The 26107-nt window shown below is 38.7% G+C and overlaps 1 protein-coding gene across 1 annotated transcript; it reads left to right on the top strand.

Moving 5' to 3' along the window:
- Positions 1-701: 701 nt before the first annotated feature.
- On the top strand, positions 702-20349 carry LOC148855456 (putative disease resistance protein RGA4). Its single transcript, XM_088981912.1, is given in 9 exon segments — positions 702-1625; positions 1628-4061; positions 4453-4682; positions 5953-6099; positions 12438-12518; positions 12765-13034; positions 13964-14023; positions 19974-20119; positions 20223-20349. Coding segments are annotated over 2 exon segments (3123 nt in total). The 5' UTR covers positions 702-919; the 3' UTR covers positions 4045-4061; positions 4453-4682; positions 5953-6099; positions 12438-12518; positions 12765-13034; positions 13964-14023; positions 19974-20119; positions 20223-20349.
- The last annotated feature ends 5758 nt before the right edge of the window (positions 20350-26107 follow it).

Below are 26107 nucleotides of genomic sequence, written 5' to 3'. Positions count from 1 at the left end.
GACTGGTTTTAAAACATTGTCCAAAGCTGTCTCAGATTCAATTCTCGCGCGGGTCACAATTCGGCATTGCTTATCCTGGGTTTCAGCCAGTCATCCTACCCAGAGTTTGTTTTTGGGATAAAACCTACCTTATAATTTGTATTTTATTAAAACACTATTATAATTTACAATTGACCTTTTATTATTTAATAGTGGAAAATAAAAGCTTTGAACCTAATGTTTATTTGAATAAATATAATCAAAAGATAATAAAAATAAAAATATCATTTTTGTCTTTAATAAAACATGAGTAATTACTTATTTCACTCTATTTTGTAAATTTTGTTTTTTGTATGAAAAAGTATTAATGGTAATTTTGAAATAAACAATCATGGACCCTTACCCCTAAACATTTTTCATTCAGTTTAGGTGATTATATTAAAACAAACACTTCTTAATTAAAGGTCAATTAAGTAAATAGATTGCAAATTATAGAGGATGTTTTAATAAAAAGATAACTATAAGATAGATTTAAGTAAATCCATAGAATTATAGGAGTATTCTTTTAAATGACCCTATTTAAAAAAAAATAAGTATGCCTGGTTGACCCAAATTTATCATCCATAAAGCTTAATTTTTTTCCAAATTGTGATAAATTCAATGACCTATTACCTAATGCTTTTTTTTTTTAATATCTGTCTGCAAGTAGGTAAATGGATTCCCTCCTAAGCACTACATAGCGTATTGTCCTATGTCTAACCACCAACGTTGACTCCATAACTAGTACAATCAAAAGTAGACTCCGGGTTGCATTCTGATGTCTCTCTTTCTTTCTATAATTGAGTGAATTCAAGTTTCAAAGGATACGGATTACAAATCCTAGTTCCATTCCTTTCGTCTCTACCTCATTCCGGTAAGCTTTATTCCTCAATCACCAACCATGGCTGATGGACTTGTTTCTGTTTTCTTAGGGAAATTGGTTTCCATCATACAACAAGACATTCAGAAAGAGATACGGCTGGTTACTGGTGTCAGAGAAGATGTTGAAAAGCTTTCTAGCACACTGAGGAGTATTCAAGCTGTGCTTAAGGATGCAGAGGAGAAGCAAGTGAAAGATAATCTGGTAAAGGTTTGGCTGGAAAATCTCAAGGATATAGCCTATGACACGGACGATGTGTTGGATGAGTGGAGCACCAAAATTTTCATGTTGAAAGAGGTACGCCCCACTAATAACTTGTTGTCTTGCTGCTTTTGGTTCAAGCAAGTAGGTTTGCACCGTGACATCGGTCTTAAAATAAAGAAGATCAACAAAAGACTAGATGAGATGACAAGCATAAAGGGCAAGTTTAACTTCAAAAGCAGTAGAAATGTCAATAATAATAATACATGGGAGGAACCAATCAATAGACCAGAAATTAGACAAACTAGCTCTTTGATTGATGTATCTGTCACAGTAGGTCGGAATTCAGAGAAAGAACTTATAGTGAGCAAATTGCTTTCTGAGGATAATCGGCAGGGCACGACCTTCTCAGTCCCCATCATCTCCATAAGTGGTATGGGAGGCCTAGGCAAAACGACTCTTGCCCAGCTAGTTTTCAGTGATGACAAGGTAACAGCCCATTTTGAGAAGAAAATCTGGGTATGTGTATGGCAATTGATGATGGAACCATTATTAAAAATGACATTCCATGGGATTCTTTGCATAACTTGTTAAGAAAATCCCTTGAGAATAGGCACTATCTACTTGTTCTAGATGACATGTGGACTGAGAATGTATTCGATTGGGAACCATTGAAGCTTTCCCTCAATGGTGGTGCACAAGGAAGTAGAATTCTAGTCACAACACGCAATAGGAGGGTTGCAACAATGTTGGGCACGGCTTACCTCCATAATTTAGAGCTATTGTCTGATGAGGATTGTTGGTCATTGATGAGGGGCATAGCATTTGCAGAGAGGACCACAGAAGAGCGTCAAATGTTGGAAGGAATCGGCATGGAAATTGCCAAGAAGTGTAAAGGCTTGCCTCTCTCTGCAAAGTCCATTGGAGGTCTTCTGCGATTCAAGAGACCAACAAAACAAGATTGGCAAGATGTGTTGGAGAGCCACATATGGGAAGATGTTCAAGAAAATATCTTACCAGGTATATTGTTGAGTTATAATGATTTGCCATCACATTTGAAACAGTGCTTTGCATATTGTGCCATCTTTCCCAAAGATGAGTTCATATACAAAGATGATTTGGTCAAGTTGTGGATGGCACAAGGTTTTCTTGTTAATAACAGTTCATCAGAAAGAAGGATGGAAATGGTAGGTGAAGAGTATTTTGATATTTTGGTTATGAGGTCATTTTTTCAGGGCATTGGTTTTAGAGATAAAAAGGTACTTAGGTGCAAGATGCATGATTTGGTGCATGACTTTGCTCAGCTTCTCACAGAAAAGGAATGCTATGCATTCGATATTAGCAACGAAATCATGCAAGACTCAAAATATAACAATGCCCGCCACTTAACCTTAACACTAAATGATTATGATGATGGTCTGAGTGAGAAGACCATTCCTAATTTAATTTATGAGGCAAAGAAACTAAAAACTCTACGACTACCTCCAGGAGCATGTGGATTCTCTGGCATATTCCAAAAGTTAACATGTCTAAGGGCATTAAATTTGCAAGAAACTCATCTTGAAGAGGTACCAAGCAAGATAGAGATGTTGATACATCTAAGATTCCTTAATTTATCCTGTACAAAATTGAAAGAATTGCCTGGAACACTGAGTAATCTGCATAATTTGCAGGTTTTGGATCTTAGGTATTGTTCAGAACTTTGTAAGCTTCCTGAAGGAATTGGGAAATTGACTAAAATGAGACATCTTGACATTAAGGACACTCATAAATTGCAATACTTACCACAAGGCATTGGTAGATTAAGTTCCCTATGCACATTATCGAAATTCATCATAGGTGGCGATGGTGCCATTGGCGAAGGGGGGTGTACAATTAAGGAGTTACAAGAGTTGAAGTTCCTTCAAGGAGAACTGGAAATAAGAGGATTAGGAAGATTGAAAAGTGAAAACGAGGCTGATGATGTAGACTTGAAGAATAAAGAAAACATCCACAGCCTAGGCTTATGTTTTGATGGTAGTGATGATGGACAAGAAGACTCGGTAGAGGAAAAGATGGAGAAGGTAATGGAGGGTCTCCAGCCACATCTAGGCCTGAAGAAATTGAAAATAGAGGGTTACCTGGGCACCGAGTTAGCAAGTTGGATGGTGAGAGATGATGGATTACCTTATCTCCACCATTTGGAATTATGTAGATGTAAAAATCTAAACAAGTTACCTCCTCCTGCAGTTGGGAAGCTACCATTTCTTCTATACTTGAGCATAAGTGGAATGGAGGAGATAAAATACATGGACCATAGCTTTTTTGGAATGGATAGCGCTGATGCTGTTCAGAGTGAGGATGAGGCTAAGAAATTGTTCCCTGAGTTAAGATCTCTTCGGATAGCGAACATGGAAAACTTGGAAGAGTGGGATCTGGGCACAAAAGAAATAGATGGTAGAGAAATCACTTCCATCATTTTGATGCCACGTCTCCATTGGTTGTTGCTTGAAAATTGCCCCAAGTTAAAAGTGTTACCTCATCGCATCTTTCCTACCGTAGCACTGACAACATTGATTATACGAGATTGTCCTCAGCTGACTTGGACACCATCTTCTTTATGCTTTCTACGAAACCTTCACTACTTGAACTTAACCAAGGATGCAGGTGTTTTTTCAAAGTCATTACCTTTAAATAACAAGATCGAGATATTGCTGATACAACTCTCACCCTTCAAATCACCGCCCAATGGTTTAGGAAATTTTACGGCACTCAGAGAACTAGATTTGAATATGTGCGAGTTCATTGATTCTATCCCTGATGAGTTGCAACATCTCACCACATTAAAAAGATTGAAGATTTCTTATTGTCCTCTACTAAAAGAACGTTGCAGAAAGCAAGGAGCAGACTGGAACAAGATATGCCACATCCCTCATATTGAAATCAATAGAAGAAGAATCCAATAAGAGCTAAGAGCTTAAAGGTAAGGCATTTTACCTTCTGCTTCCCTTTTATTTTGTGCCAATGGTTAGATTTATATAAGGCTGAAACATTTCTGAAAGATGAAGAATTATAATAATCAATTATTAAATCTCACATGTTCACTCGAAATTATTTATAAATAACTGAAGTGACAAAAATGCCACACACTATTTATCATATAATAGCATCGTTCTGATTTCAAAACAAATTTGATTCGATGTTTGGTGTTTGTACACATCTTGGAAATACCAGACCGATTGATAAGGGCTTAGAAGAAAACAAATTTGTATGATTATTATTTCTCTATTCATTTATATCATTTTCTTTAACATGTTAATCACTTTGTGATTTTCTTTTTCTTTTCATTCTATGTTTTTTTTTTCTTTATTTAGTACAAGATGACAAGAAAATATGGTGGAAGAAATAGTGATGGTTGGTGGAGGATTTCAATCAGGCTTGATCGTGATCATTTCATTGACTAGCGGTGTTTAATAAGATTGGAAATCCATTTCAAGGGAATCGAATGACTATAAACCCACTCAATCAGAATATGACATGTCACGGCACAGTCTATATATTTCGGAGAAGTAGAAAGAGATGCATTGAATAAGCATGGTCCGAGGTACATCATTTATCATTTGCTTGCAAGGTGTTTGTGGTGTTGTGTAAACAACAAAATAGTAAACTATGATGGGATTGGCTTGGGTAAAGCTAAGTGAAACAAGAATCTCTAGCTGCAATATGGGACACTCAAAACTTACCACACTGTAGATGTTCAGAAGACCAGGGACCATCAATGGATGAATCCCACCTAAAAGAGAACTTACCACAAAAATCACTAAAATCAAATGTCTTAAAACAACCTGCTTCATTCATCGAAAAAAAAAAGTTTCTTTTATTTTTTTTTTCTTTTTTTGTTAGCTTTTCAGAGCTTTTAAAGAATATAAATGTAGCATTTGACTATCATCCAAATCCAAATGTTTGCTTTAAAAGCACCAATTTTAGTAAACAGAATAGCCTGATTGTTGGTTCAATTAATCTTCAAACTTTTGGATTCTTCTTTGATTGATCAAGTTAATGCGGGCCTGATGGTTTAGAACCGGATAGAATAGTCTGATTGAATTCTAGTCTGGATAGGATAGCCTGCATTAAGTTTAGTCTGGATAGAATAACCTGATTGTTGGTAAATAGAATAGCCTGATTGAATGCTAGTCTGGATAATGTGGGCCTGATGATTTAGAACCGGAGACCAGTTATGGATCCTTAAGTTTAGTCTCAATGAAGTTGGCTTCTTTTTCTCCTTTTTTTTTTTAAAAAAAAAGCAAATTAAGCATATAGTAGCAGAATGTGCAGGGCAAAAGCTAGGGCCTAAAATCTGGATAATGTGGGCCTGATGGTTTAGAACCGGAGACCAGTTATGGATCCTTAATTTGTTCTTAGGCCCTAGCTTTTGCCCTGCACATTCTGCTACTATACGCTTAATTTGTTTTTTTTTTTTTTTAAGGAGAAAAAGAAGCCAACTTCATTGATTTATACTGTTTAATAAGTTTTGTACATGAATGACATCATCAGGCAACTAATACAAGTCTTTCCCATTTTTACATACATTATATGCTATAATTCATGTGCAAGTATTATGCCACTATGCTCTGCTACCATAAAATGCTATATTGCCACCTTATTTAAGAGGAATTTGTGGTTTTTTCAAGCTTAGAGATTGTTAGAAAGTCCATATATCTTTCTCAAATTACAGACTAAAACATAGAAAAGTTCATCTTAGAGATTAATTATTTGTTTGTTGAAGTAAGTTTCATCATTATTGGTAGTTCAGCAGCTTTAGCACTTGTAAACAGCAAGAAATTAATCAAAATATTATATCCTTTCTTTTTCAGGCTCCAGTCAAATAATTGTTCAACAGTATCAATTAACTCACTTCAGCTCAAGTTAAACTTTGCTAACTTCAATTTGAATTTCAATGTCTACATATTGGGGACAGTTATCAATTTGCTTCAGCATTATCTGCCATCCATTTTTAACAGGTATGTGCATTTATCATCATTTTTTATGCATTTCATAATGTTTTTTTGCAGTAATTAATTTAAACATTACACAATTGTACTTGAATATAGAGAACGACAAGAACACTTTTGGGGCAGAATAACTAAATACAACCCACCTTGTCTAGGAACAACTTTATTTTTCCCTTTTTTATGGGAGCATAAGTGGCTACACTTGAGTTCCTTATTTGTTGCAGTTCAACATTTGAACTTGAATAAATAATTGGTTCATCATTTGAATCCAAGTGAATAATTTTAATCATCTGATTCAAACTCATCATATGAATTATCAAGTTGTTGCCATCTTAGCTATGGTTTTGGATCTTATGGCTTGCATTAGGTTTGAAGTTACATATTTCTTTTGGTTGTACATATTGAATGGTTGTGAACTTACTGTTATGTATAGCTTACTGCTGGTCTTTTGGGGGCAACATTATATGCTTTGGTGGTCTATTTATTTTCATTGATGAAAAAGAAAGACTAATTTACTTTTTCCAATCTGAATGAATTGGTACAAGAGCATTCAACAAACTTCATGTAGATTCAAAATGGTTACAAGGAAAGCAATGGATAGCGATGGAAGTCTGTTTGCAGTTTGCTCTGGTCTCCAAGGGTATGTGCTGGTTCTCCACATAGCATCTCCTATAGAGAGTAACAATCAGACTGTTGGAAATGGCTCGCCTTCATATACACAACATGTCCACTTGTGCAACAGAGAGTGATTTAAAGAATATTTCAGAAGATACCTGGCTGAGCAATTGGTTGCATACAAAAACAAGAAAGATCTGGAGGAGATAATAAACTAATGTAGGACAAACTTATCCATGTCATAGCTGTTGTGCATAAAACAAAGGACAGTGCAAAACAACTGAGCATGTAGTCAAAAGGAACCAGACAGATATCAATAATCATTCGAGGCTGCTTACCTCTTAGAGAGTTGCATTTTTTTTTCTTTCAAATATGCTGGTTCTTGAACCTCTCCACCACCAGGTTCCAGAACTCTCATGTTGTAGGGCTTCCTCTCAATAGAAATCCTAAATACTAAAATTCAGTCTCACACTGTCGTTCTTATGATGGTTGTGATGACTACTACTTAATCAAGCTGTAAAACAGAAAATGTCTATGTATGAATGACACCGTTTTCTCCACCTTTTTGGTTAACCACCCTTATTTATTTTTGTATATTGTGAACAAAGTTTAATGTAGAGACTTCATCTTCAGACGAGCAATAGAAGATTAGAAGTTTCATGTTGTGTGATTATATAGAATTTCAATTGTCCAAAAGTCTTTTTTGGTGCCTGGTCTTATAAGGCACAATGGAATCAATCCCCTAAATTCCTGCATTGTGCAACTGAGATATTTATTAAAATGAAATGAACCTTGGGGCTTTTCAGGAAAAGAAAAAGAAAAATAAAAAGTATGTTCTGTCCTATGAAGTGGGTTATCATTGGGTGAAAAGAAGGAATGCGACCAAAACTAAGGAGAACAGGTTACTCTCTTGTTCTTTTTAGCTTGGCCGAATGTTCCAAAGGCTACCAAACAGACCTTTAGCTGTAATGGATGCAAACATGAATTCCAATAAAGCATATGCTTTTTTTTATCAAAACCCCACTTGAACACACTACAAGAAATAACATTTATAGCGGCAGTTTTTGAAATGGCTAAAAGGCGACTGCCGCTAGAAATATTGATCTTTAACGACAATCAATCAAAACTGCTGCCAAAGACAAAGTGACTGCCGCTACAAAGGATAGGGTTTTCTCCTCCCCGCTCCTCTTCCTCTTTGCATTTCATCTTCTTCCCACCCTCTATCTCTCTCCTATCTCAGTCGTCTCTCTCCTAGTCACCCTCTCTATCTCTCTCCTCTCCCAATCACCTTATTCACCCTGTCCATCTCTCACCTCTCTCAATCACCCTCTCTATCTCTCTCCTCTCAATCACCTTATTCACCCTATTTCACTTCACAATCATTTATTAAGGATGAATATCAGCGTATGTAGGGGTTTGGTGACACATTTTCTCCTTCTTATCTATGTTGGTGTTATGAAATGTGTTGTTCTATGCTATCATTCTCTATTTAGCTGTTTATGTGTGTTGGAACCTTAATGGGATAATTTCTATTTGTTTTTATCAGCTTGGGCTTTGAAGTAAATGGAAGGTCTTTTTCTGCTCAGAGGGCTTTTCTTGCATCAGCTTTGCATTATCAAAAGAAGCTGGTTTAGATAATATCAACTTATTGATTCTTTGCTTGCTTCAATCTGAGCTGTTCTAGAGGAGATGTCGTATATTTTAATTTTTACTATGCTTCAATTACTTCCACTGATCTATAAGTCGTTCTTTGATATTTTTGTTAGAATATATTGTGTTTGTGTCCCTTTACTACTCTTGAGGCTTCTGTTGATGGAAGTTATTTGTACTCTGTGGAATGCTGCCTTTTTGTTTAGTTTGCTGGTTTTTGCTTCAGTTGAATGAGCTGAATTCAGTTATTTATTGAAAAAATAATGTGACTTCGGAAATGTTGTGTTTGGTTTTCTATTTGGTAGAGATTATTATCCAATTAACCAGTGAAGATAAAAGCACCATAGCACTCAGGGTTACCTCTTGGAAAACTATTTCATTACTTGTGTAGCAAATAGAATGCAATGAGCTTGAACTCTATCTTAGGACAACTGTTATATATCAATGATAAGATCATGATACAACCTGCTTACTCAGCCCTTAACTTGTTTCAATGGATAGCATGTGTTAGAGTACACAAAACAGGGGTATTTTGGTCATTTGGGTTTATCTATTTGAGAGTGAAAGGTCTGTTTTATTTAAGTTTAAGTTATGTGTCCCATCATTTTTGAGGGACTAGAGAGAGGACTGATTTTTCTTCTATTGGCCGAACCCTTCTTCTTCTTCTCCTTCTTCTCTAATGTAACCTAGGACTAAATAAGGTCTTCACATGGTATCAAAGCGCATGTAACAAGTTCAGATCTGCTCGTCTTGCTCTTTTATTCTGGTTTACCCAGCTTTTTTTTATCGCCCTCCTCTCTAGGGATTTGCATATTTCTCAAGAACCACTGGGAGATTAAGGGAAAGGTTGAAAAGGAGTGGTCGTTTTTCTCTGTAGGAGGCCTTCGTGCCTCCGGTTTGTGGTGCAGTGGCTGTTTGTGGTGATTGGTAGGAAGCTCTCTATTCGATGGTATGAAGTGAGCAGGTTCGGGTGAACAGTGTTAAGCTGAGTACAAGTTGGTTCTGCAGAGTGCAGTGTAAGTGTTTGGTTTATTGGTCGAGTGATTTCAGCCCTTGTATTTGGTGTGTGAGTGGTTATGCAGTGTGCAATACATTTTTTTATTTAATGACTGAGTGATTTCAGCTTTTGTATTTGATGTGTAATGTGTATTTGAAGAAGTTGGCAGTGTTGAAAGTAAGATAAGTTTTGTGGAAGTGCGTGAGGTTGTGCTGAATATTTGAAGGTGAATAATCTACCTATAGCAGTGATTTCTTTGTGAGGTAAGGTGAATTAGTTAAGATGGCATCGATTGGAGATGGGAATGACAATAAAATAGGCATGATGATTTCTCTAGATTACCTAAATGTTCAAACCACATCTATTAAGTTGAATGGTGAGAATTGTGTCGTGGGCAAAATTTGTGGAGGTGTTTTTAAAAGCCAAGAAAAAAGTAAAACATGTGAGAGAGGAGAAACCCTCCTCTGATTCTCTAGGGTTTAGTGACTGGGAACAAGAAGATGCACAAATAATGACATGGTTGTGGAATAGCATGGAACCAAAAATTAGCGTGAACTTTATGTTCCTAGATACAGCTAAAGAAATCTGGGATCATGCTAAGAAACTGTACTCCGGGCAAGACAATACAACTAGGGTGTATCAATTGTACCAAGAGTACTTTAATCTGAAGCAAGGCAGTCAAAGCTTGGAGGAATACTATGCAAGTCTGAGGAATATCCGAAATGAGCTCAATGTGTATCATCCTTTGACACAGGATGTTCAGATTCAGCAACAACGGCGTGAGCAACTTGATGTGACAAGGTTTCTGGTGGGTTTGAAGGCTGAATATGAGCCTGTCCGAGCACAAATACTGGGGGGGGGCGTCTTCTCTTCCCTCACTTGAAGAAGTTTTTGCCTGTCTTAGGAGGACATCTATTGAGTCTATAGTGCATTCTTCTCTCTTAGATAGATCTGGTTTTGTGGTGACTAGAGGGGGAGGCCGTGGAAATAGAGGTGGTGGTGGTCATCGTGGACTTCCGGGTAACCATGGCGGTTCCAGGGGGAGGTAATGGTAAAGGAAGAAGTAATGCCCCTAGGAAGTGTACATACTATGGATTAAAGGAGCACACGGTTAATTTTTGTTATGATTTACATGGTCCACCCAACACTTGGGATAACCATGCTGTGACTAAGGTAGTGGTACAGCTACTGAAAGTCAGCAAATTGACCCAATCCCCTCCACATCTACTGGTGTTTCTGGGAAGGAGATGGTGAGTGTACCCCGTACAATATATGAGAAGTTCCTTCAAACATCTTCTCAGCAGAACACAGCTACCCTTGCCCATTCAGGTATGGCTTTCTTGGCTTCTAAGCCTTCACACTGGATCATTGACTCCGGAGCCTCGGACCATATGTCTGGGACTCCTAATGTATTTTCTTCTCTTTCTCGGTCCTCCACATCACAAACAGTTACTCTTGCTAATGGTTCTACATCTCCCATCTGTGGTGTTGGTGATGTTGATCTCTCTTCCTTGTCTTTATCATCTGTTTTATATGTCCCCAAGTTCCCCTTTAACCTTATGTTCATTAATAGATTAACCAAGTCACTTAATTGTTCCATAACCTTTTATCCCTCCTCTTGTGTTTTTCAGGATCTCAAGACGGGGATGAAGATTGGTGGAGGGCATGAGGCAGGTGGATTGTATTACCTTGATGGTGGTGGCCCTCCAGTAGCTTTTCAGTCGTCTCTTACTCCTCTTCAATGGCACTGTAGACTTGGTCATCCTTCTCTCAAGGCTCTGAAGTTGCTGGTTCCTTCCTTGAGTCATCTTTCATCTTTGGATTGTGAGTCATGTCAGCTTGGGAAACATCATAGAGTCTCTTTTAGTCCAAAGTGGAGGGACTCTTGAAATAGTAGGGTATATAGATGCTGATTGGGTTGGTTCTATATCAGACAGGAGATCAACTATAGGGTATTGTACCTTCCTTGGTGGCATTCTTGTAACTTGGAAGAGCTAGAAACAAACAGTGGTAGCAAGGATAGTGCAGAAGTTGAGTACAGAGCTATGGCTCATACTACATGTGAACTAGTATGGTTGAAGAACTTGCTACAAGAGATGGGGTTCTCGGTTGACTAACCCATGAGACTATACTGTGATAACCAAGTTGCTATTCACATCTCTTCCAACCCAGCCTTCCATGAGAGAACCAAGCATATTGAGGTCGATTGTCACTTTGTGAGAGAGAAAGTGATAAGTGGAGTGATAACCACATCTCATGTGATCTCAGGAAATCAGTGGGCAGATCTCTTCACAAAGGGATTGTCTCGGGGTAGAGTAGATTATATTTGTGACAAGCCAGGACTATATGACATATACTCTCCAGCTTGAGGGGGAGTGTTAGAGTACACAAAACAGGGGTATTTTGGTCATTTGGGTTTATCTGTTTGAGAGTGAAATGTTTGTTTTATTTAAGTTTAAGTTATGTGTCCCATCACTTATGAGTGACAATATGGTCTTTCTTGTAACTATGTTATTGGAGATAAATACAAGTGGGTCGACTAGAGAGAGGACTGATTTTTCCTCTACTGGCTAAACCCTTCTTCTTCTCCTCTTCTTCTTCTTCTTCTCCTTCTTCTCTACTGTAACCTAGGACTAAATAAGGTCTTCACAGCATGTAACAATTTAATGGCATGTTGAGATAAGGGAACTCCTCATTAACACTAAATGAAGGGCAAAGCAACATCTAGCTAACAAGGAAATTCCACTATAATCAACAAAAGGTGTTTTGTATGAATAACAAAAGGTGAATTTTAGTGTTTTTCTTACTGATAAGAAGTTGATATTTTTTCTTTTGTTACTATAGTGTTGATAGTACACAAGCACAGGTTTGCATGTACTTGTTCATTTTTCTAATAAAATTATCTGGCTTTTTTTCAAAACATGGAAAAGGTACAGAAGCACAAATGTGCTCTCTGTTATCTCCTTTTTTTGGTTTATACTTTCTATTTTAAAACTGGTTATTAAACAACCAACACTTTTCTTTACAATTTTATTATCTGTCTATTTATATGGTGAACATTTGGTATTGTTCAAACCATGTACAGGTGTGGATTTCAAGATCAAAATGCTCACAGTTGGTGGGAAGAGATTGAAGCTAACAATATGGGACACAAGTAATGGATGATGTAATTGTTCTCTTCAGTACTTTAGTACCTTCTTGGTTCTATTGGATTTTCTTGATAGTTGATTTTCATTTTCTTGGTCTTATTGTTTGTTGAATGTAAATGAAAGGTTCGTGAGAGCACTATAAACCATTTTGAAATAGTGATGTCAGTCTGCTGTGTTTGTAACATAATCAAAACTATTACTTGGTACCTGTGCTGTTTTTTGACTTTGGGAAATTTAAGTTGAAAATTTTATGCATGTTGCAGGTTAATCCTCACACTCATCTGCTAAAGATTTGTGATTTTGGAAGTGCAAAAATGTTGGTGAATCCTTGTTTTCCTGGAATTGGAATTTTTTACCATCCCAAGATTTAATTTTTATTTGCTTAATTGCAGGTGCCTGGAGAACCAAATATAGCATACATTTGTTCACAATATTATAGGACTCCAGAACTGATATTTGGAGCTACTGAATACACAACAGCAATTGATATGTGGTCTGCTGGTTGTGTCATGGCTGAGCTTCTCCTAGGACAGGTGTGTGTGCTTTTGTAAGTTACTTCCAGTAATGGTTTTTGTTGAAATTGAGTCATCAAGTGCAATTTTCCCTTGACTTAGCATTTTGGTCTTTTTTTATTAGAAGTAGTTGTTGATAATGTTGTCTTTATGTTATTGTTTGGCACGAATTGCTTTGCAGCATATGGAGCATTTTAAGTTAACCCACTCTTCTCTCTTCACAATTGTCTGGAAATAGTTTAGTTGATCTGCAAAGGATAAAGTTGTTGAAGCATTGTAAATAGCTTCAAATGATAATTGAGCATTGGTGATGTGATTTATGATCCAACTTTAAAATTTCCTTTATAGTCCAAGAGTGGAGTTTGTTCATCTGAGATGCATATTAGGACTTCTCTTAGAAGAAATGGTATTTTTTATCGTTTGGGTTTGCTATGATTTCCCTATTTCATGTTTATCTGAGATGCATACTCTATTTCCTTCTGAATAGTATTTAATATTATTTTTTAGTGAGTAACATAACAAGTTTTATTAATAAAACAAGCAAATATGCAATAGATCAGACATCCTAGAGGTTGAGATGTCCTATCTCAGAAGAAATACGTTAATATGGGAACACCCATCCCCCAAAATAAATTCTCTCTATCCCTTGTTTTGCCACATGCCAACCCATCTGCCATCCAATTTGCAAACTTATAGACCCAATGTACTGTATCACTCTTTCCCTTATAAGTTTTATTTTCTCGGTAAGCATTTCTATTGCCAAGGACATCTTTCTTACATCACTCAGAAGTAGATCTCTGCAGTCTTGTTGTAACTTGCCCTGATAATAATAAGCACATTTATGGTCCTCCAAAATTTATGTACATAATGTAGGTTTTCTATCTACTTTATTATTTCATTCCCTCTTTATATTTTATTATGATCCTTGCCTGACATAGTTCTTTTATCAGAACCCTGAACTCTTGTACAAATCACTTGAAGCAAAGCTTGTTGTTGGCATGCCATTTAAGGTTCTTCTTCTTATCTGTACTTGTCCTTGCTTGTCATTCTAATTCATTGAGGTTCTTTTTCATTTTCATTATATCTTATTAGTGAATTCTACCATGGGTGAGAGGATTTGGCAATAGTTGACACAATCCTTTTGAGGGAGCTTCCTCCAGTAGATGACTATGGTGCTGTAAATACCTTCTAATTTTGCTTCTTTTGAGGCTCACTTGTGTCCCATTCTCTTAATATAGCTTTATCTTTTCTAGCATATAATGCTGGGTTGATCTTGAATCACTAAAAGGGGTTCAATAGTATATTCTTATTAATGCTGACTATGTAGGGGTATTTTTGTCTTTATGCTTATGTTTAAGTTGCTGATGTGTAAGGTTATGTTAGATCTTATGTCCCTCACTTAAGTAGGGGCACATGTGTCATTTCCAGAGTTAGTAATATAAAAACAAATCTGGCCGAATGGGAGAGTGACTTTTTCTCTCTTGTTCGAACCAGATATTTCTCTCCCTTCCTTCTCTTCTCTTCTTCTTTTCTCTCTTTCTCTTTTTCTTTTACTTTGACTGTTGTCAATCTAATAGGACTCAAGGGCAGGCTGAATCCTAATATGGTACCAGAGCTAAACTGAGCAAATCGGATCTGCCCAGAATTCTGTAACTTGCGCACACAGCATAGGGTTTTCTCTTGCTTTCTTCGCCATCAGTTGGAGTTAAGGGAAAGGGCTGAAAAGGAGTGATCGCCCTCTTCCCTTCGAGGTTTCTATGCCTCTAGTTGTGCTGTTTGTGGTTGGTTGCTGTGGTTTGTAAGAAGCCCTCCCCTAATCAATGAAGAGAAGAGGGCTGACTCATGTGTTGTAGTGGGTGTCTTGTGTGGTCTGATTTTCAGGTGATTAAGTAATAGGTTTCTATGCAATTTCTTGTTGTGAATCAAATGATAAGTCTGTTTTAGAATGTATGGTGGGATTTCAGATTGTAGTGTTTTAGGGTTTATGCAAATTTTAGTGTGATTCGAAGGGGGAGTGATCATCAAACAATGTGGTGAGTTTTCAGGTAATCATGGAGTAGGGTTGTGGTGTAAAGAGTGTAGTTTTCAGCAATAATAAGTGTTGAAAACAATGTTTTCAGTGTGTAGTGTGGTTTAGTGTGCAGTGTGTCGAATTCAACAATGGGAGACAGTAGTGACAGAAAGACTAGTGTCATGGTCCCTACTGACTACCTGAATGTTTAAATCACCTCTATTAAACTTAATGGAGAAAATTACGTACCTTGGGCTAAATCTATAGAAGTCTTTCTTAAGGCAAAGAAGAAGGTGAAACACAAGTTCGGCTTCAGCCAGTGCAAGTCCATGCTCACACCATTCGAACAGCCTCTTGCCACCTTGCATTAGGAATATCTCCCCATGAAATAAAGCACATAAGTAACAAGATATTCCCAATGCAAGCCTGTAAAGCCTATTCGAACAGGGCTTGCACTGGCTGAAGCCGAACTCGTGAAACACATAAGGGAAGAAAAACCCTCCACAGATTCTCATGAGTATGATGACTACGAACAAGAAGATGCACAGATTATCACATGGTTATGGAATAGTATGGAACCCAAGATTAGTGTAAATTTCATGTTCCTTGATACTGCCAAGGAAGTGTGGGACCATGCTAAGAAGTTGTACTCGGGTCAAGACAACACAACTAGGGTATATCAGCTGTATCAAGAATACTTTAATCTGCAACTGGGTAATCAGAGTCTTGAGGAGTACTATGCTAGTATGAGAAACATTCCTAATGAGTTGAATGTTTATCACCCCCTCATTTCTGATGTCAAAATTCAGTAGCAGCAAAGAGAACAACTAGATGTGACTCATTTTTTGGTGGGGCTGAAGTCTAAATATGAACCAGTGCGGGCTCAGATACTAGGAGGATCAACTCTCCCTTCCTTAAAAGAGGTGTTTGCTCGACTTAGGAGGATTTCTATTGGATCTACCGAGAACCCTAGTGTTTCTGACAGATCAGCCTTTGTAGTATCAAGGGGCCATAGTGTTAGAGGTGGAGCTCGGGGAGCTTAGTCTGGCCGTAGTGGTAGTAGTGGACCGGTATATGGCCGGAGTGGTGGTGGTGGACCTACATATAACCATGGTAGTGGTCATACTGGAGGTCGAGATTCAAGGGGAGCCCATGGAAGAGGACGTAGTTCGGGTCCGAGCAGGTGTACACACTGTGGTATGGATGGACATACCATTAATTATTGCTATGATTTGCATGGTCCACCTTCATCTTGGGCCAATCATGCCATGACTAGTGACAGTAGCTTCAGACAGGAGAGTCGTTTAGCTGATCAGATGCTTCCTACATCCACATATGTTCCTGGGAAGGAGATGATGAATGTTCCCCGTGATGATTATGAGAGGTTTGTCCAGGCCACATCTCAGCAAAACACAACCACTCTCGCACACTCAGGTATGGCTTGTCTGGCATCCACACCCAATCCCTGGATTGTTGACTCTGGAGCCTCTGATCACATGACTAGAACTCCAAGTGTGTTTTCTTCCCTCTCTCATTGCCCAACATCACAATCTGTTACCCTTGCTAATGGTTCCACATCCTCCATTTGTGGTGTTGGTAATGTTAACATGGACTCCTTACCCTTATCATCAGTTTTGTATGTCCCTAAATTTCCGTTTAACCTTATGTCAGTTTGTAAGTTGACCAAATCTCTTAATTGCTCTATTACTTTTTACCCTTCTCCATGTGTTTTTTAGGATCTCAAGACGAGGATAAAGATTGGTGGAGGGCATGAAGCTGATAGGTTGTATTATCTTGACGGTGGTGGAAGTACGTCAACAGCTCTCCAGTGGCACTGTCGATTTGGTCATCCTTCTCTAAAAGTTTTGAAGTCTTTGGTTCCTTCGTTGAGTCATCTTTCTGTTTTGGATTGTGAGTCGTGTCAGTTGGGGAAACATAGTCGTGTCAGTTTTGAAGTCTTTGGTTCCTTCATTTAGATGTTTAGGGTCCTTATACAATAATGTCATACAATGGATATAAATATTGTCATTTTTGTTGATGATTATTCAAGGATGACGTGGCTTTATTTAATGAAAGAAATGAGTGAATTGATTGTCATTTTCCAAAAATTTTATGCTGAGATCCGTAACCAATTTGGTGTCCACATTAAAATTTTTCATTCCGATAATGGTCGTGAATATTTCTCTATACCATTTCAAGAATACTTGGATCAACGTGGCATTATCCATCAAACTTCGTGTACCTACACCCCACAACAAAATGAGGTGGCTAAGAGAAAGAATTGTCATCTTTTGGAAACAGCTCGATCCCTCATGCACCACCTGAATGTTCCCAAAACTTTTTGGAGTGATGCAGTGCTTACTTCTTGCTTCCTGATTAACCGGATGCCCACATCTATCCTTAATGGTCATTCTCCATTCACCACTTTGTTTCCTACCTTGTCTCCATTTCCTCTTTCTCCTTGGGTTTTTGGGTGTGTCTGCTTTGTTCATAATCTGGGGCTAGGAAATGCACGATCCATTAAGTGCATATTCCTTGGCTATTCCCGAACTCAGAAAGGATATAAGTGTTATCATCCTAGCTCTTGGCGTTCCTTTGTGTATGCTGATATTACTTTCTTTGATTATACTCCATTTTTCTTGGGATTCGGTGATGCTTCTTCTTCCTCATTACCTCCTCCCCTTCCTCTTCCAGTTGCGAATTCTGTTCCTCTTGTTCCAGCTGTGACCAAGTCCTTGCCTCCGGTGCCAACACCTATTGAACGGCTACCTATCCGTCAAGTGTATACACATCGCCAACATGCACCAACTCCTCCTCCAGCTCCATCATTGTCGACAAATTCGGTAGTTATCCCCACACCAGCCCCAACCCCAGTATCTGATCTTGATTTTCCCATTGCCTTGCAGAAAGGTAAACGCAGTTGTACTCTTCATCCTATTTCTAGTTATGTTTCTCACACTCACCTTTCTGCTTCCCATTGCCAACTTATCTCCTTGTTATCCTCTTTTGTTGTCCCTAAGGATGTCCAGGAAGCCCTTGCCTCTCCAGGATGGCGTCGTGCAATGGAAGAACTCTCAGCTCCAACTCATATTCATACATGGGACCTCACCACTCTTCCTCTTGGTAAGCAGGCTATCGGTTGTAAGTGGGTTTATATTGTTAAGTACTTACCTAATGGTAGTGTAGAGCGGCTGAAAGCTAGACTAGTTGCCAAAGGGTATTCCCAAACCTATGGTATTGACTACATAGAGACCTTCTCCCCGGTTGCTAAGATTGGTTCAGTCCATGTTGTGATCTCTCTTGCTGCTATGTACGATTGGCCCCTCTATCAGCTTGATATCAAGAATGCTTTCTTGCACGGTGATCTACTCGAGGAGGTCTATATGGAGCAACCACCGGGGTTTGTTGTTCAGGGGGAGGATGGTAAGGTGTGCCAACTAAAGAAGGCCATTTATGGGTTTAAACAGTCTCCTCGAGCATAGTTTGGTAGGTTCAGTGAGGTGGTAAAGAAGTTTGGTATGAAACAGTGCCAAGTTGACCATTCAGTTTTCAGTCATGACTCTCAGGCAGGAAAGATCCTATTGGTGGTGTATGTAAATGATATTGTTATTACCGGAAATGATAAAGTGGGAATTGATAGGTTGAAAACTTTTCTACAGGAACATTTTCAGATAAAGTACCTTGGTCAACTAAAGTATTTCTTGGGGATAGAAGTAGCAAGGTCTAAGCATGGTATTAACTTGTGTCAAAGGAAATATTTCCTTGACTTGTTGGAAGAAATAGGTTTGTTAGGTGCTAAACAGCTGAAACACCTATAGAAACAAAAACTAAGTTGAGCAGTGATATGGGTGAAGTGTTTGAAGACCCTAGCAGATACCGGCAGCTTGTAGGTAAACTGAACTACCTAACCATTACTCGGCCAGACATTTCATTTGCGGTTAGTGTGGTAAGTCAATTCATGTACAAACCTCTAGTTCCACATTGGGATGCAATTCTAAGGATTGTGAGGAATTTAAAGGGGGCTCCTAGTCATGGTTTGATATACAAAAGTGGTGGAAAACTTGAAATAGAAGGATATATTGATGCTAATTGGGCCGGTTCTATATCTGATAGGAAAGAAACTACAGGCTATTGCACCTTTCTTGGGGGTAATCTAGTGACATGGAAAAGTAAGAAGCAGACAGTTGTGGCAAGAAGCAATGCAGAGGCAGAATAAAGAGCTATGGCACATACTACTTGTGAATTAGTGTGGCTAAGGAACCTTCTACAGGAGATGGGATACACTATTGACACTCCAACGAAGCTATACTGTGACAATCAGGCTGCAGTCCATATTTCCTCTAATCCGATGTTTCATGAGAGAACCAAGCACATAGAGGTTGGTTGTCACTTTGTAAGAGAGAAGGTGCTGAGTGGAGTGATAGATGCTGCATATGTTAACACAGGAAACCAGTGGGCAGACTTGTTTACTAAAGGTTGAGTCGGGGAAGAGTGGACTACATATGTAACAAGCTAGGATTATATGATATATACTCTCCAGCTTGAGGGGGAGTGTTAATGCCAACTATGTAGGGGTATTTTTGTTTTTATGCTTATGTTTAAGTTGTTGATGTGTAAGGTTATGTTAGATCTTATGTCCCTTACGTAAGTAGGGGCATATGTTTCATTTCCAGAGTATTAGTAATATAAAAACAAATCTGGCCGAATGGGAAAGTGACTTTTTTTCTCTTGTTCGAACCAGATCTTTCTCTCCCTTCCTTCTCTTCTCTTCTTCTTTTCTCTCTTTCTCTTTTTCTTTTACTTTGACTGTTATCAGTCTAACAGGATTCAAGGGCAGGCCGAATCCTAATAATTCTTAATTAGTTTCATCATTCATGCTGCAAGAAATATATTTTAAGTTCATCTAAGATAGAAGGGTGATTTGAAATTCTCTTTTGCTTAATGATCAGTGGGCTAGCTTTGAAAAGGCTGATAGATGTGAGTATGGGGGTTTTAACCCCTCTTTTAGAGCAACTAACAAAGTCATTGCCTAATGCCATGGTCCTAGTAAATTTCAAGGAACTATCAACTGGGACTTACAAGCTTTTGCCAGAAGGTGCCAATTTGGATTTTTTCAGAACCTTGTTAATTGAATTATTCACATTTTAATTCTGCAATTCCTATCATTGCTTGTTTCATTTTAAACTCTTATTTCTCAGGAACACGTTTGGCCATTTCTGTCCGTGGGGATGAACCCTATGAGGTGTTGGACATTCTCAAAGATGTTGATGTTACAATACTTCTACATAATCTACCATCTACTGAAGATAGTGTCAGTAGAGTACATACAGCAAGGAGGTAATGTTGTTAGTTTCTCCATGCTTTGGAATGGTAAATATTATGATATAAGTGTGTTAGGTCTAATTAGATTGGGTTAAACGCTTTGTATATCTTGATTCATTTTGAATCTGACCATGATGGGCATATTCAATGGTCTTGAATGCTTGTAGAGTGGAAAATGCACAACTAGGAATATAATTATATATATAGTCAGTTCAGATCTTTATTGGTTTGGAATAATCAAAACTTATCCTGATCCAATTATATACGAGAACATAATGCAGCCCCAAACCCTATATAATTAGGTTGGTTAAGTTTGGGTCTGTCAGGTCTGCCCTACCCATTGACATCCCTAGATCAACACCATCCTTCTGAACCAACAAATGATTTTGATTGCAAAATAATCATCCATTGTATGAAGAGATAGGATCTTCTCATTAACTTGAACTTGCAATACAATGTGCATAACTTGAATCTGGATTTACTCCTTACAGCACTTGCAGCTGCATATTAGAAACATCTCTTGTACTTGGAAATATTCTCAATGCACGGCTGCAACGTGCTGTAAGGTTGGTTCCAAGCCATGCAGGTGAAATCTGTTCATACACACTTTCCATGCATGGGTATTTTGGGTATTATCAATTAGGGTTTCAAGAGGAAAACATTACTACTCACCAGGGACTAGCATGTGGAAGAAACCTTGGATTATCATGCTCATACCAGTTAAGAATATAATGGGATTTTGTGGGCGTTTCATTCATGGAAATAGGCACACATTGCCGAATCACATATACCTTAGTCTTCTCTGCATGTTTCTCTGGTTTTGATTTTTCATCGTGTATTTAGATCCTTATACATGAGCATCTTCAGCACGTGGCAGAGGTAAGAGGCCATTACCCAATGACTAATAGGAAATCTTTCAATAGCCACCTAAGCTGCCTTTTTGGTATATCAGGACCATATGCAATGAATAGAAGTGAAAAGGGTGGCTCTAGTCATTGTTGATGTCTAGAACCTGTTGTAAAGCCTTACTGGGAATCTCCTTACCAACTTAACAAACCAATCGGAGGCATATTTGACAGAGCTATTTTGGTTATGGGATCTTGGAATTGCAAATGCCCTCCCACCCCATGATCTGACTGAAATACCTTTTGCTAGAGTTTTAAAATATCTAGAAGAGGGTGGAATCTGAAATAACTTTGTTTAGGTAATAAAGCTCAGCAAATTATGGATTATTTCAATTAGAATGGTAAAATAAGAAAATATTAGAAGGCCATATGAAAGTTATGATCTGCAGACAGCCCAGAAGAAACAGAATGTCTAATCTGCAAGCTCAAATCATGAAAACTGCAAACAAGGAATAAGAATTACACATCAAAGTAGTAATTATTATAAAGATGCAACCCAAGGAAACAGTTTCATTCTACATAATAAGCTATGAAAAAACAAACAAATGTAGGCAACTTTGTTGATGATGATAATGAAGTGGCAACCGCATATATGCTACAGAAGCCCAGAAGAAGCCAATCATGCATGACTTCTATATACCTCTGGAACCAGGGATATCAATCCACTGCAGCTGAAGTTCCACTTCACCCGCTTTCCACATTTTTCAGTCTCAGATACATATCCTGGACAACCTTGCCATCTTTCCATATGAAACAGCTTTCTTCAGCAAGGCAGTTTTGCCTATTAGGTTGTACACTCTGTATCATGGTACCACTTGGGAGATTCACCAAATGTATCTTTACAGCTTCTAGAAATGGTTTAATGTCAATATCTGCATCTCCCATTTGGTCATATCTAAGGCTGAATTTGTCCTTATCATATACTGTCTGCAACAACAAAAGATGATGACTGTTATGATGACTAGCAAAATTTGTGCAGGATTTTCTGGATGCAAATAAAACTGTCTTTTAGCAGTCAGCACCGAAAATATCTCTTGACATTTCTGTAGAGAAGATGGGCCGAATGGCCCATAGACTGTAATTTCAGGTTATGTTATGTTTCTCTCTGTTGTGGGCCTTATTCTGGGCCCATACTCTGTAATATTCTGTTTTTTTGTATTTTCCTGCTCACTCAAGGGCCTCTCTGTAATTTGTCAAAGATTAACTTATTAATAAGATGTTTAGAGTGTTAGAGAGGAGTTATGTTCGAACCTCTTACTCTCTAACACCCATTGCCGCCAGCTCTCTCTTCTCTTCCTCTCTTGTTTGTTCATTTTCTGGTTTGCATCTAATCTCAAACAGTTCCATACATCAAGTGGGCTGTTTTTCAACTTGGTATCAGAGCGGGCCATTGCTTGGCGTGTCCCTCATGTGGTTCTAGTTCAGCCAACTACATGAGGAGGTTCTAGGGCTGAAAGTTTACAGTCATCCGCCTGGTTCTTGGAGGTCATTGGAGGGTGCCCAAGTTTCTATACACTTGGAGAAGGGTTCGGTGACCAGGAAGAATCAGAGAGCAAGTTGTTTGGCCTGATTTGAAATCAGAGAAAAGGACTTTCGAAATTATCTCAGAGAACAAGTGTTCGGCCTAGTTTATAGTTCAAACCAGAGACTCTCTTGCTGTAAGTCTTTTCTCAGCCCACTGTTGCTGGACTGTTTTTCTGGGTTGTTTTGGAAGTGCTATTTGGCTGATTATTGGACTGCCGAGCTGCTGAAACTGATCTAAAACTAAGTGGCACTAGTCTCATCTTCATCCCAGCCTCTTCTTGGACCTATACTGAACACCTTGAAGTGGTTTCTTCTAGTTAACAGTAGGCTGTTAACTATTGCACTCTGAGTGTTCGACGAAAGGTCTCTTAAGGACTGTGGCCCTGTTTTCTTCTCTTTGGGACAACGGCTGTTGAGAACCTGAAATACCTTGTGATCGGAGGTTTGTTGGGTGTCCTTTAAAGGGTGAAACAGTAAAAAAAAAAACTGCCACCGAACTGGACTGTCACAGTTATCAAGTCTGAACTGATACTGTGACCTAGTTGTTGTTGCCTATTCAGCTCAAACTAAACTCATCAAGACCCCAGTACCTTGAGAAACCTATTAAAAATCCTAATTTGAGCCTTTACATGATGGATTTCTCAAGCCTTGAAAACAAGAATACTGCTGAATATGGACAGATTTTGGGAACCCCACTGATTCTATGCTGGCTGTAACTACAGTTAAGCTTGATGGGACCAACTACTTGGCCTGGTCACAATCAGTGAAAATCCACATTTGTAGCAAAGGAAAATGGGGTTTTATTTCTGGGAGCAAGAAAGCTCCTCCAGAGGATGATCCATCTTATGAGAGATGGGTACAAGAAAACTACACAGTGATTGGGTGGCTTGTGAACTCAATGCAGCCACAGATTAGTCAGCATTATCTGTGGATGAACTCGGCTAAAGAAATCTGGGATAGTGTTGCAGAAACTTACTCCCAGAAGTTGAATGTTGCCAGAGCTTACAAACTGAGAAGTGATGTGAAGAATCTAAGACAGGGGGAGAAGTCACTTGCAGCATACTTCTCATCCCTAAAATCTATATGGCAAGAGATTGATTTGATAGAGGCCGTGACATGGGATACCCCTAAGGATGCTGAAACATATAGGAAATTGGTTGAAAGGAATAGGGTCTTTGAGTTCTTGACAGGGCTGAATTCTAAATATGACATTACAAAGCAAAACATCTTGTCCAAGGAAGATGTTTCATTGTCTCAAGCATATGCTTTGGTCAGCAGTGAAGAAAGCAGGAGGCAAGTGCAGGTTCAAGGGGTTAGTATCAATGATCATTTTGCAAATATGGGAATCAAACCCAAAGGGGTTACAGAAGCCCCCAGTGGCACAGGAAAGAAGGAAGTGGTGTGTGAATATTGCAAGAAGCCGAAACACACTAAGGACAAGTGCTGGAAATTGCATCCCAGTCTTGTCCCTATCCGATTCCAGAAGAAGAATGACAGTAGAAAGACAGGAAGTGCACATACAGCCACAAGTACAGATACAGAGTTTGAGTCTGCAAGTGCACAATTGGCAGCCATGAAAGCTGATTATGAGAAGTTTGGAAGGATGATCAGCCAGCTTGAAGGTGTAACTTCATCATCCAACCCTTCTGGAAGTCCAGCCACCTATGCATTTGCTCACTCAGGTATAAGGGCTTCTGCTAACCATGCATCTACCTCAGGTAATCCCAAGACCCCTTGGATCATTGACTCAGGTGCTTCTGATCACATGACCAACCTTTCCACTTTGTTTGTGTCATATGATTTGCTTCCTGGTCGTGACAAAATCACCTTAGCTGATGGTTCTCTTGCCCCCATTTCTGGCAAGGGAACTGTCAAGCCTACAGACTCTTTACTTTTATCTTCCACTCTTCATGTACCTAAGTTAAATACCAACTTGTTATCTGTAAGTAGCTTGACCAAGTCATTGAATTGTTGTGTAACCTTTTTCCCTTCTCACTGTGTGTTTCAGGACCTGAAGTCTCGGAAGGTGATTGGGAGTGGCCATGAAGCGAATGGAATATACGTGCTCGACACCCCTGGCCAATGCTTTGATCATCCCAAGAATGTTGCTTTTGGTTCGACTTCTTCAGAGTCAGTTAGTCAAATTATGTTGAGTCATTGTCGGTTGGGTCATTTACCTTTTTCTGCTTTAAGTCATTTGCTTCCCAAACTGTTTAAGGGAGTTAGTGTGTCCAGTCTCAATTGTGAGTCATGTCAATTGTCAAAGCATTAAGAAAAAATTATCCTGTGAGCAATAAAAGATCCTCTTTTGTTTTTCATATTGTACACTCTGATGTGTGGGGGCCTTACCACTTATCCTCTATGGGGGGCTACAAATACTTTATCCTGTTCATTGATGACTTTTCTAGATTCACTTGGATATACTTAATGAAATCCCGAGACGAAGTCCCGAGACGAAGTCCCGAGACGAAGTCCCGAGACGAAGTCCCGAGACTTGTGAGGCAATTTCATGAGCTTGTTTTGACTCAATTTGGTACCAGAATTAAGGTTTTCAGATCTGACAATGCAAAAGAGTATTTTGAGAAGACCTTATCCTTGTATCTCTCTGACATGGGGGTTATTCACCAAAGCTCCTGTGTTAGAACCCCTGAACAAAATGGAGTTGCTGAGAGAAAAAATAGACATATTGTTGAAGTTGCAAGGAGCCTTTTATTTGCCTCACATGTTCCCACAAGATTTTGGGGTGATGCTGTACTTACTGCTACCTATCTCATAAACCGTATGCCATCCAGGGTTTTAGGGTTTAAATCCCCCTTCAGTCTTCTTCATCCAGATAAGGATCTCTTCTCAATTCCTCTTCGTGTGTTTGGTTGTACCTGTTATGTTCACATTCCAAGTGTGCAGAGACACAAGTTTGAACCAAAAGCCCACAAATGCATCTTCCTCGGTTACTCCCCCACACAAAAGGGTTATTGTTGTTTTGATCCAAAGACTGGCACCAGACATGTCTCTATGGATGTTACCTTTGATGAACTTTCTCCTTTTTATGGTTCCTCTTCGGAAGGACATTGTCAACAGGGGGAGAGTCTGTCACAAGTTTTTGCTCTTCCCCTTCCTGTCCCAGTTCAGTCTCTTGACAAATCTGTATCCTCACAAAATGAATCAAAGGAGGATCAGCCACCCACTTCATTCCTCTTGTCCTAGTGCTCCTATTTCTTTACCTCCTCGTCCTACCCATAATCCCAAAGTGTATCAAAGGCAGAGATCCAGGAATGAGCAAGTGGTTTCCCTTACAACAGATGAGGCTCATACCCTCCCAATCACAGATGAGA

The sequence above is a fragment of the Nelumbo lutea genome, chromosome 4, assembly GCF_056320005.1.
Source record: "Nelumbo lutea isolate HS-2025 chromosome 4, American lotus-T2T, whole genome shotgun sequence".
Lineage (NCBI taxonomy): Eukaryota > Viridiplantae > Streptophyta > Magnoliopsida > Proteales > Nelumbonaceae > Nelumbo > Nelumbo lutea.
This window is presented reverse-complemented; position numbering and strand designations above follow the sequence as displayed.